Source organism: Toxotes jaculatrix, chromosome 13, assembly GCF_017976425.1.
Source record: "Toxotes jaculatrix isolate fToxJac2 chromosome 13, fToxJac2.pri, whole genome shotgun sequence".
In the NCBI taxonomy this organism is placed as follows: Eukaryota; Metazoa; Chordata; class Actinopteri; family Toxotidae; genus Toxotes; species Toxotes jaculatrix.
The window spans coordinates 11,724,272-11,740,035 of NC_054406.1; the positions used below are offsets into that span (position 1 = coordinate 11,724,272).

A 15,764-nucleotide genomic window follows, 5' to 3' on the forward strand; every position below is an offset into this window, starting at 1 on the left:
CCATCTGTCACTGTCATGTTGTCAGCACCTATTTCTGTATTTCACTTTATCGGTTATATCTCTCATCTGCCTGTTCTCACACAGGGGCAGAGGGATGGAGAGGTGGAGGAGGAGAAGAGGGAGAAGCCAAAGGCAGCGTTTGAGGGAGAGAAACTGAAAGAGTTGACAGAAGGTGAAGCTGATGTTATCAGCGACGTCATCAACCCCAATGGGCTGCCTGTGCAGAACGGCCTCGACGTGGACGTTAAAGAGTTTGGGTAGGGACTTAGTGGGACAGAGGGACGCATACGCTCATGGCTTGTTGGAGAAATGCTTACCTTGCTCTACAGCCAACCTTCGGACGTATACTTAACAAGCTCTCTTTTCTTACCCTTGCAGTCGTCCCCCAGGCAACATGCCAGCCCCTGGCCCCGAGGGTGACCTGCTTGGGGGTCCCGGGGGTGTAGGGGCTGAGGGCCTGACACCCCTGGGAGGTGGAGGAGGCCCCAAGCCCCCTGAGGACTTCTCCGGTGTAGAACAGGGTGGTGTCACCATGGACCCCATGGAGTCAGTGATGGAGCCGCTTCAGTTTGACTACAATTCCCAGATGCCCATGGACTCTGCTCCCACTGTGGGTCTGTTTGATTACACTAACCAGCAGCAGGTAAGAGAGAGGAGTATAAAAGCCTTTGTAGAGCTCGCAGAGAGACTTTGCTCCAGTGACATTTAAATGTGATTTACCCGTTGTTCTGTGTTCAGCTGTTTCAGAGAAACAATGCCCTTGCGGTGCAGCAGTTAACAGCAGCCCAGCAGCAGCAGTACGCCTTGGCAGCAGCACAGCAGCCTCACATTGGTAAGATTCTGTGTGTGTGTGTGTGTGTGTGTGTGTGTGTGTGTGTGTGTGTGTGTGTGTGTGTGTGTGTGTGTGTGTGTGTGTGTGTGTGTGTGTATAGAGATACACAGACGGGCATTTGCACAGGAAAAATAAACGTAAACATCTCAGTTATTATTTGAGATGTATGTTTTTTTTTTTTTTCATCAATATCAATCAATAACATACAACTTTTGTAGTGAGGCGAGGGATAACTACATACATTATACACCACTAACACCACTATGCACAGCAACAGAATGGAAAGTGCAAGCACATGATTTTAAAGAGGACCCCATATTATCTATTTATTTGGAAATTAAAAAAAAAAAAAAAATTTAACTTTAGCTGAAACATCAGACCAAAAGTAAAAGTTATATTTTTTCGTAGGTTGCATAAATATGTGTGAATGTTCTTCATTTTGTGGGCAGTGTCAGTGACTCAAGAGCAGTGATGCAATGGGTGCTGCAATTACCATTTTTTTCATTTTGGAGCAAAAGTACACAGCGGTTACAAAATACAACATGTTGTTGCAGTCCTGTGGCACCTAATTAATGTGGAGTTAAAATATCTCAGATTTACTCAAAGGCTACTAATGCTGAACAAGCCCAAAGAATCTTTTAGAAATATTGCACCAACCTCAAAAAGGTCTTGAATCTGGAGATGTTTATTTGATTTAGTTTCTAGAGTCTTAGTTACAGATTTGCTACAGTGGGTATAATGTGTTGAAGCTTCATTCCAGGAGTTTCCATGACTTTACTCCATGTGTTATGTAAAACTTTTTGGCCCTGGTTCACCTTTTCCCTCCATGTGCTGTCAGGTCTGGCCCCAGCATTTGTGCCCAATCCTTACATCATCAGTGCTGCACCACCTGGGACAGACCCCTACGCAGCCGGACTAGCAGCAGCAGCTACACTCGGTAAGACACTCTTATTTTGAAACGGACCCTGAGCTCTGTTTAAATTCTGTTGAATTGCTGTTGGATCCATTTAAAACATGCATAAACTCAGACACAGTGGTCCCATCTCACCAGTATGTTGCATATTTGCGTGCGCCTAGGTCCGGCAGTGATGCCTCCCCAGTACTACGGTGTGACCCCCTGGGGGGTCTACCCTGCCAACCTTTTCCAGCAGCAAGCTGCTGCAGCCAACAGCTCGGCCAATCAGCAGGCAGCAGGCCAGGGCCAGCAGAACCAACAGCAGGTCAGTCGGGTGCTCGCCAAAAAAACTGGCGTGCTGATTGCCACTGGCTCAAGATGTTTCTGTCAGAGCTCTCCGTATGTGCCAGCAGAAATGTGCATCCTGTCTTACTGCTGCGCTACTTGGCTCTATTAACAGAAAACTCACTGTAGACCCTGTAGATTATGAGCCCACCAACAGGAGACTGCTGTTCATCATTTACTTATGCTAATAAAGAGCGTCCTCTTATCATAGCTGTTTATTACATGCCACCCTGTATCGCATTCTGTGTGGCTGCACACAAGAATGTGGCTCTGTGTGTAGGCACATTCTTGTAAACATTAACTTCAATAGCTATTCATGATACAAACTCAAATCTACGGTACATCACAGATTCTCAGCTTTGGAACAGATTCCAATTGCATTCTCTCGTCTTTCTTACTTTTGTAAAGGTGATGCGTGCTGGGGGCAGCCAGCGACCTCTGACCCCCAGCCAAGGTCAGCAGGGTCAGCAGAATGACCAGCTGGTTGCAGCAGCAGCAGTGAACTCAGCCTTGGCCTTTGGGCAGGGTTTAGCAGCAGGAGTCCCTGGTAAGTATGACACTCTGCACAATGGTTTTATTACTTTAGTAATAAAACTCCCAACAAACCCTTTTACATTTGCTATTACAGAACTGTTTCCTGTAAAAACCAATGCTAAAATGGAAATAGCCAAGCTCTGTAAAGCCTACAGAAAACACAGCGCACTAAAAACAGTTTAGGCACTCTCTAAATATTCCTTTTGTTGCTATTTCTTTTTCAGGGTACCCAGTCTTGGCCCCTGCAGCCTACTATGATCAGACAGGGGCCCTGGTGGTCAACACTGGAGCTAGGAGTGGCCCTGTCCGTCTCATGGCCCCTGCTTCTGTCATCATATCTCCTTCCGCAGCACAAGCAGGTAACACAGTAATGCATGTAAAGCCACAGTCAGAGTGTGGGCTGCCTTTGTTTTTCCACTGTGGGCGACAGGACAGAGATTGAGTGCATGCACACAAAACAAGGATTACACATTGTGGCCTTTAAAAACACGTTCTTAATGTTCCATCTAACCAGAATGTGCAATTAAGAGATTATGAGACTGTACCTGTGAGTTTAGCCTTTTTCTTACATGAAGTTCCCATGAGTCTGTGTGTTGAGTATCAACGGGAGTTTGGGTTTCTATGACAGTTTGTGTGATTATTTACTCAGTGGTTGAAAAGGACACTTAACTGAACCAGAAGGAAAATCCTTAAACACTGTACGCTCTCCTCCCCCTCTGTCTCTCCTCCAGTTGCAGCAGCAGCAGCATCTGCAGGTGGTGCCAACGGTGGTCTTGGCGGTGGGGCCAACGGTCCGTTCCGTGCCATGACGTCCCAGCAGCCTCAGCAGCAAGGCGGCCCTGGTGGCGCTCTGGGAGGGAGCTCCTTCTACGGATCCTCCTCCCTCAGCTCCTCCTCCCAGAGCTCCTCTCTTTTCTCACAAGGCTCTGCCCAGCCTGGACCCGGGTCTGCCTCCTTGGGCTTCAGCCAGCCCGCCTCCTCTTCCCTCGGTGCCACTCTCGGGGCCACACTGGGAGGCTTCGGCACTGCAGGTAAGAGCACACTTTTTCACCATTTTGGCTGGAATTTTTTGGTGTTTTAAATACACTGAAGTGGCTTACACTAAAACGTAGCTGTTAATAGTTTAAGAAACAAAAGAACAGTTGATTAACAGTTCACAATTTCTGTAGACACCATGACCTAATCTATGTCTTTGTCTCCCTCTAGTGGCCAACTCAAGTGGTGGCAGTGGGTCCAGACGGGACTCCCTGACAGGCAACAATGAGCTGTACAAGCGCACGCCCTCCAGTCTCACCCCAATCGGCCATGGAGGCTTCTATAACGGCACCTTGGGCTTCAGTCCTTCTCCTGGCCCCGTGGGCATGCCCCTGCCCAACCAGGGCCCCTCCCACTCCCTCACACCCCCACCTTCCCTCTCCAATCACAGCTCCTCGTCCAACCTCAATCTTGGTAAGTGTCTCTTTTGATTTAAGTGATTGATAACTTCTTGAAAAGGTGTTTTGGTGATTGACTCTATGGAAACGGTACAGTTCTGTCAGACAAAACAGGAAACAAGACTCTGCGTCTTCTGACCCTGCCAGAATATAACACTCAGTGTTGTGCATTTAAAACCACAGTGACAGAGATTTAGGTATAATGTGTTGGACACACCTTAACTATAAAGACTCCATGAGCCTGACTGCTTTAGTTTGTTGAGGCTTAACGCACATTGTGTGTTTTGATCCTATTTAGGACATTGACCTATCTGTATTTTTAGTTTAGGCAGGTAGTTTACATGCATAATGTAATTTTTCAACACTAGGTTGAACGGAAACTTTTTGTACATGCCGTTGTGTTGTCTTGTATCCCATAAATGTAATGTTCACTTATCTACATTTCACTTTAACATTAACACACAAAAAATTCCCAATGTACTAAATGTTTGGACTGTAGCTCACAGTAAACTACTGTTGCAGTTAACAAGATTTTCCAAAGCAAAGCTGCTGTCACTAAAAAGTGACAGCAGCTTTGTAAGACGGCATGTTCTGAGGAATTAATTACCAGCTGAGACTTAAGTTGGTTCGTGTGTGTTTTCCATGATTGACGGTTGGCAGAGTGAGGTGTAATGTAAACATTCAAGTCCAGTGTGAAAGAAGAAGGAACAACAATCAAACAAACCGACAGAGCCAAGTTGAGGCTTTGTAAGAACTGTTATAGATTACCAAGCTTTGTCAGTTTTCAAGTCTTTAGGGGTGTCATACTGTACAAATATAAACGGTCACCTCTTTTTTTTTTTTTTTTTTTTTTTTTTTTTGAAGGGAGGAAAGTGAGCTCTGATATCTTCGACTACACTGTGTAAAGACACTAACTGAAATACCTAAATACTCTGTCAAGTTTGAATTCATGCCTCAGCAAAATATCTACCACCTGGTACAGATGGTGTTTGAGAATACAGTCAGTTTTATATAGATTGTAACACCTTTAATTGAATTCAATGTTATTAACACTTCTCTGTAAGACGTTCTTTAAAAACCCGCAACAAAAACTACAGAGCCTCTCCTCAGTTTTTGTTAAGTTCGTATCAGAGCGGCAGTATTTCTTTTTGGTTTCTGAGACAATAGTTTATGACGCCTCTTACTTGGAGTGGAATACTTTTTATAGGCACAAGAGATGAGTCTTTTTTCAGAGAAGTTTATTTTCATGTTTTAGGCAGTGCTGCCATCCAGTGCTGTGTTTCTGTGTTGCAGAGCTAAAATGTAAATTTTATGATGCTGTCTGAAATTCAAGTTTGTGTGCTTGAAAAAACAAAGCTTATTTAAAATATCTTTCTGCAAGTATGACTTGACCACCACCCTGGATATATGCATGTATATTTATGGGAAGAAAAACTATTCCATTTTATGTTAATCTTGTATTTCCGCAATATTTACTATAATCTGAATTATTTGTAAGAATCGTCTCCCTCTTCTCTCTGATCCCCCAGGAGGCCTGACCAATGGCAGTGGGCGTTTCATCTCTGCTGCCCCCGGAGCTGAGGCCAAATACCGCAGCGCCGCCAGCTCAGGCTCCTCCCTCTTTTCACCCAGCAGCCAGCTGTTCCCGTCGTCACGGCTACGCTACGGCATGTCGGACGTGATGCCGTCGGGCCGGAGCCGCCTGCTGGAGGACTTCAGGAACAACCGCTACCCCAACCTGCAGCTCAGAGACATCGCTGGCCACATCATGGAGTTCAGCCAGGACCAGCACGGCAGCAGGTACACGCAAACAAAAATCACTCCAGCTTCAAATACACAGGAGTGCGTGCGTGCGTCTGTGTGTCCTCCACAGATGACACTGTACTGTCACATTTCAGGTTCATGCTCAGTTTACACTGTTATGGACTCTAAATAGGCATGAGGGTGTAAACACAATGAATGTGACATGAATATTTCAGACACTGCCTCCTTTTACAAACAGTTTGGTCTGATGCTTTGGCCTGTATATCCTCATCAGTGATCAAGTGGCATTGATCTCTTACCAGATGGTAACAGATAAGCGCTAATTTGGGAGCAGGGGGCCCTGGAGGCCACTCTGGGGTCCTGGTTTCTGGGTCTGTCTGGGTTGAACCAGCAGAGGGTCAAATGCAGACTTTTCCACTGAAATGATCTATTAATACACCATGACGTCCAGTCTGCACATTCCAGACATTTTTTTTTCCCCTCAGCCTCTTCAGCATCACTGTCCTTTTTATCTCTGCTTTTTGCCTGGCATCCATCACTTCACCTCACAGGCTGCTTGGTTCCTTCAACTCCCTTTTTGTGTTTTCTCCACTCTGAATTTCATCCTTTTGTCTGACTGTTCCCTCAGGTTGAAGATACAGGAGCAGCTCTCTCACTGTCTTTGTACATCTGTCTCACTTTATTGCTCTGTCACTCTCTGACGTGTTTATTTGTCTTTGTCTTCCAGTTCATCCAAACTTTGTAGATCCCCTTTATATACTAAGTGGGTCTTAGGAATACAGGCTGTACACTTCCTCATGAGGCTTGAACATGCTAACAAAAATGAAGAATAACAAAGCAAGCGAGTATAAAATATATCTGCGGAACTTAATATAAAAGATATTTGTGGATAATGCAATACTTATCCTCTCTGTCTCTTAAAGGTTTATCCAGTTGAAATTGGAGCGAGCCAGTTCCGCAGAGCGCCAGCTTGTCTTCAGTGAGATACTGCAGGCTGCCTACCAGCTTATGGTGGACGTCTTTGGAAATTATGTCATCCAGAAGTTCTTTGAGGTGTGTATGAGGAGCCGGACATTATCACCTAAGTGGGTGCTATGTGTAATCTGGGTCACCAAGATTGACTTCATGGGAAAATCTAAATTTTCAACTATTCTTTCAAACTGCACCTGATTTTTTTTTTTTTTGTTAATACGCTTTGACGCCTGTGTGAATGTGTTACGTACATGGTATTGTGTCATGTATTATTAAAAGGATTAGAGGGTTTATAGGCTTATTTTGTGTGTGTGTGTGTGTGTGTGTGTGTGTTTTAGTTTGGCAGCCTGGACCAGAAGCTGGCTCTGGCAGAGAGGATCCGAGGTCATGTGCTGTCTCTGGCCCTACAGATGTACGGATGCAGGGTCATTCAGAAAGCTCTGGAGTTCATCCCCTCGGATCAGCAGGTCATTGTAAGTAAACTACTTCTCACTGGACTGTGTGAGTGTCTAAGCAAGAGAAACAGACCGTTCCTTTGCCCTAAAATGACCTTAATTAAACTCTGCCTTAACCTTGCTGTGATTTCTTGGTTACCTTCCTAAATAAAACAGCAAAATATCCCAGTGTCCCAGTTTCAAAGAATATCTACTATGTGCCCTTTTTTTTTTACTTGTGAATGAGAGTACATTCCTCAAGCATTACTAATTTGTATTTATATAGCAGAACACTGTATCCATAAAGAGGTGCGCCTCTCACAGTGAAATGGCATTTTTCATCTACATTATGGGTTTTATGTTGGAGCTGCCTAGTGTAGCAGCAGGTTCCTCGCAGGCACTCTATCATCAACGACGAATGAAGCTAATGATACCACGGTTTATATGCAAATGTTGAACTGCAGGTGTTAAGATAAATCTCGCTGAATATCAACAGGAAATAATTTTGCTTAAATTCAGTGGTTTTTGAAAAGGGTTTATGTGAGAGGGAGAAAGGTATCCATCTCTCTTTAATGGAGCTCAGTAGATTTCTTCAGGGAAACTGTTTAAAGCCCAGTGTTACTTGTTGGGCTGTGAGCCACTGTGAAAAATGAAGGAGAGCTTGGAAAATGCTCTCAGGCAATATTTGATTTCTCGCAAACAATTACATGTCCCTCTCCACATTCTGCCTCCCTCATGCTCCGCTCTCCTCCTCCTCCTCTTCCTCCTCCCTGCAGAGCGAGATGGTGCGAGAGCTGGACGGCCATGTGTTAAAGTGTGTGAAGGACCAGAACGGTAACCACGTGGTGCAGAAGTGTATCGAGTGTGTCCAGCCTCACGCGCTGCACTTCATCATCGACGCCTTTAAGGGACAGGTGGGTCCCACTCTGTGCACGCACACACACAACATTTCCACATTCAATCACTGAAGCCTGCCGGTGCTTGGCTGACATCCACACACACACACACACTGTCACCTGCCTCGAGGCAGCAAGCATATTGTCACCGCCAAAGTACATAGACACACATACTCAGTCCCTTCCAGGGACGGGGTACGTTGCCGTGGCAACCAAAACCTCAGCCCAATAGCAACAGCCATCTTCTATCCACCAGCTAAATGTTACATTAGCATAAAGTGTTAAAAGGAAGATTTTGTGTGTTCATGCATGTTGCTTTTGTCAAATACAAACGAAAGGTTTCACTTTTGAGATTTCGCTCAGGATGTTTTGGCAGCAAGTCTCACTGATGTGTGCGTGTTTTTCTTCGCATACATTTGCATGTTGTGTCACTGCATGTTTTCTACATAGTGGCTCAGATTTGTTTGTGTAGCTGAAAGCGTGTCAGGAATTTGCTTTCACTTTCCCTGCAGGGGAGGGCTGGGTGCACGAAAGTATGCCTATGATCATTTGGTGCTATAATTCAAGGGACTTTGTGCACCGTCCAAAAAAATAATGTAGCCAATATAAAAAGGTCATTGATCTTCAACCTTTTTGACTGCAGTCATAATCCTGGTCTTATTTGAAAGGTAACTCTTTAAATTTCACCACAAAATCCAAAAAACAAAAAAGTCAAAATGAGTGTAAGAGATACTGAACCAAAGTTATGGAGGTAGAAACACTGCTGAAATGCAAGGTTTGTTTTGTTTTGCCTATTTTTGGTATAAAATGCCTGTAGCGACAAGTCTCAACCAATTATGTGTCAACAGCTGTTGCAGTCATATGGGGATCTGTAAATGCTTTGCACAGGTAGAGTCGGGAAACTTGGAGCTTTCCGACAATGTATAATTTGTCAGGGTTTGTGAAAACTGGGTCCAATACAGCTAAAGTATTACTACCCCGGGCCAAGCCTCCCACGGGGGAGGGACAGTGTCTTATTAAAGGTTAAGTTACGGTGCTTCAGGACTGCATGGTGTGTGTGTGTGTGAATGTATGTGTGTAAGTGTGTAATGGCTAACAATGTATAATTACATATGTCTTTCAGGTTTTTGCCCTCTCCACTCACCCTTACGGCTGCCGAGTCATCCAGCGCATTCTCGAACACTGCCTTCCTGAACAGACGCTGCCAATACTAGAGGAGCTCCATCAACACACAGAGCAGCTAGTGCAGGTAACACACACACACACACTAGCACTCACTGCTGTTTTTTCACTTCCACCAGTTATGTTTTTCAGAATAACGACACCTCAAGTCGGCTTATATAAAGCTCCACTCAGAGCCTCCAGATTTTTGAAGTTGGCTGTGTTTGATTGTGACGTCAGAGGCACCAGCTGTCCTCCTCGCTTTTTAGCTAATGTGTCTGTGTGGCTTGTTTTATTTAGGACCAGTATGGCAACTACGTGATCCAGCACGTTTTGGAGCACGGCCGAGCTGAGGATAAGAGCAAGATAGTGGCAGAGATCAGAGGCAATGTACTGGGACTCAGCCAGCACAAGTTTGCCAGGTAAAACCCAAACACACACACAAACACGAGGCTCCAGTCTTTTCTTCCCTCGTTCTTTGAAAAAGGTTTTTCCTTTGGTTTTTCAGCCAGACTTTGAAGTGAGTTTTCATTTCTCCTCCTCTTTATTTAAACTCGCCGTAACGCTCATCCCTTCTTTCTTTGTCCAGTAATGTGGTGGAGAAGTGTGTGACCCATGCGTCGCGGGCAGAACGGGCGGTACTGATAGACGAGGTGTGCAGCCTGACCGAGGGCCCCCACAGTGCCTTATACACCATGATGAAGGACCAGTACGCCAATTACGTGGTGCAGAAGATGATCGATGTGGCTGAGCCCACCCAGCGCAAGATCGTAATGCACAAGGTAGGTGGAAAAGCCGGGGTCGTCATATGTGTTTGCATGATGGAGAGCAGCTTTCAGGTGTGTGGACTCATCAGTCTTACAGTTTATGTCCCATTTTCCCTTCATATCAATCCAAGGCAGTATGTGATTGAAGGGATGAGAACACAATCAAATTTATTATGTAGTTATTGTTAAATTTTCAGATTTCAGAACCTGTGAATGGAAAATGAAACAATGATTATCACATTTGTCCTGTATTTATTTTGTTTTTATTAATTGCTTCATTATGAAACTTCTGACTCAAAAACCCATCAATATATCAGTGAAAGGGGAAAAAACAGTATGTGTTTATCAACGCAGCCCCTCTCATTTACCTATACATCAATAGGCTCTTGCTCAGGTCACTGGGGTCAGTGGTTTCTAAGGCAACGACAGTGGCTGACTTAAGCTCAAGTGAGATCATTGATTTTTGGGTGTTGGCGTTTGATGTTGACGTTATTTTTGTTGCTGGGAAACAAACAAAAATAGCACAGACAAAGAGAAAACACACAGAAAATGATGTGTTTGAAAAGTACGTTGGACATGTCAAATATCTGTGTTCCTGTCTCTGTACAGATCCGGCCCCATATCTCCACCCTGAGGAAGTATACCTATGGGAAACACATCCTGGCCAAGCTGGAGAAGTACTACATGAAGAATGGCGTTGACCTGGGTCCTCTCTGCGGCCCACCTAACGGCATCATGTAAACCAGTCCCCCTTCTCCTTGCCTGAAATCATGTCTACCGCCTGAAATACCCAACCCCTCAACTCACCCTCCCAAGGCAGTCATGTCTGCCAGTCCCAACCCTCCTGTCCTTGTCTGACCCTTCAAAAGGCATCATGCCCACCTTCCCCCTCCTAAACCTTCTCACCGAGGACGTTGAGTACCCCTCGTTCCCCTGTTTCCATGACAACCCTTCGGGAGGAGCCTGTTGCTACAGGCAGCCTTAGTTTTTTTTTTTTTTTTTTTTGTCCGATTTTGTCACTCCTCCCCCACCCGAGCTCACTGAGGGAGGGAGGGTGGGTAGGAGGGCAGGGAGTGGAGAGAGAGTTGATACCTGTTCTATTAATCGCTCCACTCCCTTCAGTTTCGTTTGTTTTTCCATTCGCTTTTCTCTGTTCATCGTTTCTTATAGACTGAAAAAAAAATCATTTCACTTTTTGCTACTGCTGCATACACAATCCTAGTGTCCCCTCCTCCTCCCATCCTAGCTATTTACCACTATGAGATGGAACGAGTATTTAATTTGTCTGACGTCACAGAATCATAGACGAACACACACACACATGCCATCAGCTAACCAGCAGACAGATCATTTAGCATGGGAGATTCGTTTTCTGGTCTTGCTTCTATAAATATAACGTGTATACTTGGTGTAGACCTTTGCATATATATATAAATATATATATAAAACTTTGTAGTTTTCTGGTTTTTGATGTTGAATCTGTATCTATAATGTATCCTAGTAGTGACCACATACTTCTGACTGTATAATTGTACATTTGTAAACCCTTGTAATGTAAAAGTGCTTTACCACCCTTTTTGGTATGAGAAGAAAAAAGAAAAAAGTTCACTCTGGAAAAAAAAAAACTTAGAAAAAAAAACCTGTGCATTTCAGTGTATATTCTCACCTCCTTGGTTGTGACATATGAGTTGTTGTATATTGTAAATTGTAATATCAAATTTTTGTTTTGAAAAGCCCTTTCTATACAGCGTAGTACTTGTACAAAGATTCGCCACGCTTGGTTTTATCTTTATCTTGTCACTGCTTAACTTAAGACGTCAATCTCCCACTGGCTCCCAATTGGACACGTTCTGTTAGACTTAGTGGTGTCTTCTGGATTATGTTGAAGTTTTTTTTTGACCTTTTTTTTTTTTTTTAAGATCTTTTTATAAGAATGCATTACCCCATGAAATGTGTCATGTGTATGGGTATGCTGGCTGGGTGGGAGAAGAATCTTTTACTCATTTAAACAACCCCCCCCCCAAAACCCCTCCATTATCCATGACTGTTTTCAAGGGGTAAACCCATGGATTGTACAGAGGATATTCTTGTGTTTTTTGGCATTTCTCTAGTGCTGTAAGTGCTGTATCATACTGTCCATGTCCTTTTGGGTGAGAGAGGCAGCCCGCCACAGTGCGGTGTACATTTGGAGCAGCCTTGTGTATATTTACTACGAGCACACCTGTAACCATATGTGTATAGTTAACAGAACCTGTGTATGCTTATTGCCTGGGCAACTATTTTTTGTAACTCCTGTTGTAGATTGTCTCTAAACAATTGTGTGATCTTTATTTTGAAACCAAACTGAAAAAAAAAACTTTGAAAATTTAACTGTCTCGAGTGTGCTTCATTATATGTTTGTTCCACTCGCAGAGCAGACAGACTTTAAGTGCCTCAGAAACTGTGCCATAGTATCTGTTCCATTTATCTGAATGAACATGTCTGCAGTGATACAACTGCGACTAAACACAGCATGAGTCAGTTAGGGGAGCAGGGAGCTCGCTCCTGATGCTCTAGCTTCTCCATAAATGAGACTGACTCTTTAACATGGCATGGCTCTGACTAATGACAGCTAACAATGTCGATCAGTTGCAGTAATGACTGCTCTAGGTAAAGAATGACTTAAGTTTCAGTAATGGATACTACTAATAAAGGCTATTACTTAGACTCAAAACCTATCCCTTCCAGATATTTATGTGATAACAGCTGGGTAAGAAATAGTGTAAGCCTTCCTATTGTCACACCAGGCAAAGGTGAAAGTCTACTGTTGTTTGAGGGGACAACAAAGGAAAAGTATATCCAACAGTAGTCTAACACACTGATAATTCTTCTGAAATGAGTAATGAGCCCAAGGTTTGCAACAAGAGATTATGAGACTACACTGCGGAGTTGAACAGGTATCTTATCTAAACACACCATCTCTCATGGGGTGTTTTCAGTTTTATCTTTTATAGAGGCAGGAGGACAAAATAAACCTGCTCATACCTGTGTAGCTTTTGTTTGGAGCATGCTGGGCCTGAGTGGAAACAGCAAGGATGTTACTTTGAAAAACAAGTCTGACTGGGTTGTGATGTTGGTGGCAGTAGTCCCATGACTTTGCTGATTTCTTAAAGGAGATAATAATAAAGCCCCAAGAAGTGATGTTGCATTATCTTCAGTAATTTCAAAACTCCTGGAAGGTTAGGCTGTGAGGAAGGTTCATTTGGCCTGCAGTCATTTTATGCAGGGCTGAATTACCAACTGGATAAAAGTGGACAGCTACCTTTGGGCTCTAACACAGGGGAACCTCAAGGGCCTGTATTTATTGTATGTCGGCTGGTTTGTGGTCATTTGATTTATTGCGTAAGTTATTTGGGAATACACAGCAATCAAGTGCAAAGCCTCAGGGTGGGTCATGTATTACTTTTGTTGTCTACCTGTCTTGCAGAGGGGCCCTATGTCAAACTTTGCCCCTGATGCATCCAGTATTTATAAATAAACTCGTGTTAAACCAAATTACAAACAGGCTCAAAAGAGGCACCTAAAGGGGTTAACTTGGTTTTATGAAACAGCAGCACACAATGAAACAGAAAGTCAGTGGTAGGCTGTAAACAAGACTAGATTTTTGAATTCACAGTAAAGCATTTTGCTCACAGGTTTTAGATATAGCCAGCTAAATGACATGGTGAATAGTTGTAGATGAAAATGAGCATTAGTCTGTCTCAAAGGATTAGATAGACTGTTAATTAAAAGTATTTTACTACTAGCTGTAAAATCACCAGAATAGGTCCACTGGTAGCTTTTTCGGATCTTTCAGCAGCATGTCACGGTCTCAGTGTAGTTTTAAAACAAAACTGAGAAAGCTTCATCCACTACTGCAGACCGTGAGTGGACCTTGAGTCGAGACTTTTTTGTCCAGCTGCTGTTTCCAAAGTCAGGACTGAAGTTTCGAGCTTAATTTAAAACGTGTTAGTTGTTGAATTAGCTAACATATGTCAATCAGTTTAAGGCGTTAGCAGGTTTCAGCGTTGATTTGGGACAGGTGTTAGCCAGCTCGTTTACAGATTGTGCTTTTAAATGATCATTAAATACAGTTTTTTCGCCCAGCAATAGTCGTTGAGCAGAAACGGTTAGCCCAACTGTATGGTTGCTAGGCGACACAAGTAGGCTACAGCGCGAGGAGCGTATAAATATTAATTCTTGTTACGTAGGCACAGGTGTGAGCTCATCTCGGTTTAAAAAAAAACGGTTTGACAGTGACTCAGCCAATCACAGCGTTGGACCAGAGCTTACCGGTGAAGGTGTGTAATGGCGTGCAGCCAACCAGAACCACCTCAGCGCAAAACAAAAGGCACATCCTGGGAGCAGCCATGAATGCTCTGCGGTGCGCAATGTGCCCCGCACCCTGCACACGTGTGTGTGCGTGCGTGTGTGTGTGTGCGTTCGTGTGTGTGTGTTTAAAGGGCTGCTATGGGGCTGCGGGTGCCTAAACGAGCTGCAGGGGGCATCCTCGCCCTTGCTCGCGGAGATCCCCCCACCTCTCCCTAAACACACACACGTATATTCACTCATACACACACCCCTCCTTCTGCCAGACTCCTAGGCCAAGCAGCGTCGCCATACGGAACATCCTGCCCTCAGCGGAGAGGGGGAGGAGAGAGAGAGAGAGGGTAGAGAGAGCCTGTGAGTGTGCTGTGAGAGAGAAAGAGAGAAAGACGAGGTCTGGCGTCTCCCGGTAGTAAATCTATCAGGGCTCGAGCACAAGAACTCGGAGAAACAGACAGAGAAGAGGCCTCGCGGAAATCCCACTGCTTTACTGGTGACCGGGAGCAGCAGCAGTAGCAGCAGCAGCGCGTGAAGCCTTGGATTAAAAAAACCCGACTACAAGGACGGATGGTCGCGCGGACGGGCGGCGCGCTCTGAAGTTGGACAGACTACCGAGACACCGAGAGCAAGCAGCAGCGGCAGCAGCAGCTTTTTGTTCACCCCACCTCCCCGAACCCCGTGAAGGCAGCGGCGGCACCGGGAGGCTGTGCCCGCGCACCCAGACCATGAAGCTGCCTTGGCTGTTGGCGCTCACGGCGCTGCTTGCTCACGCCGCCACGGTAAGAACGAGCCTCAGATCCTTTGTTAACCGGGCAGCTTTTGTACACACACACAGAAGCCAGGGCATTTTGTGCATGCGTGTGCGTGCGGGCATGTGTGCTTGTGTGAGTGCGGTGCCCTGCCGTTAATTAGACAGTGATGGTCGGTGAGCGGTAGGAAATCCTCCACTCGACCTACATAGGCGACTAGCCCTCATTGGTTCGACCGTGACTCCCGTTAGGGGGGCTGGCGACTCCCGTGCACCCCTACCCCCCGCTTTTACGCACACACGTACAGACACACAACACACACACCAGCCTTTGTGTCTCAGTGTCGGGGTTTATTGTGGCCTGCGTCCCCTCCAGTCAGGAGGTGTGTGTGCGCCGTCATGTGTGTCTCTGAGTGCGTGTGTGTGTGTGTGTGTGTCGATAATTAGCGGGTAATCTCTAATTGAGCTTGATTAGGGTCTTTGTGCAGTGCCTCGTTATGTGGTGTCTGTGTCACCAGCTCACATCCTGCCGTTAATTTGAGGGGCTCCAGCCATACTGCGGCTTTAACGACTTTATTACCGGGTAGTCGCACTGTAGGACGTGTGTGTTTGTGTGAGGAGATGACTGGATGTCCGATT

The 15,764-nt window shown here is 45.0% G+C and overlaps 3 protein-coding genes across 4 annotated transcripts in view; all 3 read left to right on the forward strand.

Annotated features, from left to right (window-relative positions):
- Positions 1–893, forward strand: part of snrnp40 (small nuclear ribonucleoprotein 40 (U5)) — a 25,559-nt gene extending 24,666 nt beyond the window's left edge. Inside the window, exon 11 of the transcript XR_005895130.1 lies at positions 842–893. The gene's annotated coding sequence lies outside the window, so the exon portion shown is untranslated. The remainder of the gene's footprint in view (positions 1–841) is intronic.
- Positions 1–12,400, forward strand: part of pum1 (pumilio RNA-binding family member 1) — a 20,999-nt gene extending 8,599 nt beyond the window's left edge. For both annotated transcript variants that reach the window (XM_041053043.1, XM_041053044.1), the window contains exons 7-23: positions 85–257; positions 379–643; positions 739–832; positions 1,671–1,769; positions 1,910–2,052; positions 2,481–2,619; positions 2,831–2,965; positions 3,338–3,637; positions 3,813–4,055; positions 5,569–5,839; positions 6,727–6,856; positions 7,114–7,248; positions 7,986–8,123; positions 9,229–9,354; positions 9,567–9,688; positions 9,856–10,048; positions 10,643–12,400. In XM_041053043.1, coding sequence (XP_040908977.1) covers positions 85–257; positions 379–643; positions 739–832; positions 1,671–1,769; positions 1,910–2,052; positions 2,481–2,619; positions 2,831–2,965; positions 3,338–3,637; positions 3,813–4,055; positions 5,569–5,839; positions 6,727–6,856; positions 7,114–7,248; positions 7,986–8,123; positions 9,229–9,354; positions 9,567–9,688; positions 9,856–10,048; positions 10,643–10,774 — 2,838 coding nt within the window. In that variant the 3' untranslated portion in view covers positions 10,775–12,400. The remainder of the gene's footprint in view (positions 1–84; positions 258–378; positions 644–738; positions 833–1,670; positions 1,770–1,909; positions 2,053–2,480; positions 2,620–2,830; positions 2,966–3,337; positions 3,638–3,812; positions 4,056–5,568; positions 5,840–6,726; positions 6,857–7,113; positions 7,249–7,985; positions 8,124–9,228; positions 9,355–9,566; positions 9,689–9,855; positions 10,049–10,642) is intronic.
- Positions 12,401–14,690: 2,290 nt separating this feature from the next.
- sdc3 (syndecan 3) overlaps positions 14,691–15,764 on the forward strand; it is a 34,884-nt gene continuing 33,810 nt past the window's right edge. Inside the window, exon 1 of the mRNA XM_041053820.1 lies at positions 14,691–15,156. Within this exon, the coding sequence (XP_040909754.1) occupies positions 15,103–15,156 (54 nt within the window). The 5' untranslated portion in view covers positions 14,691–15,102. The remainder of the gene's footprint in view (positions 15,157–15,764) is intronic.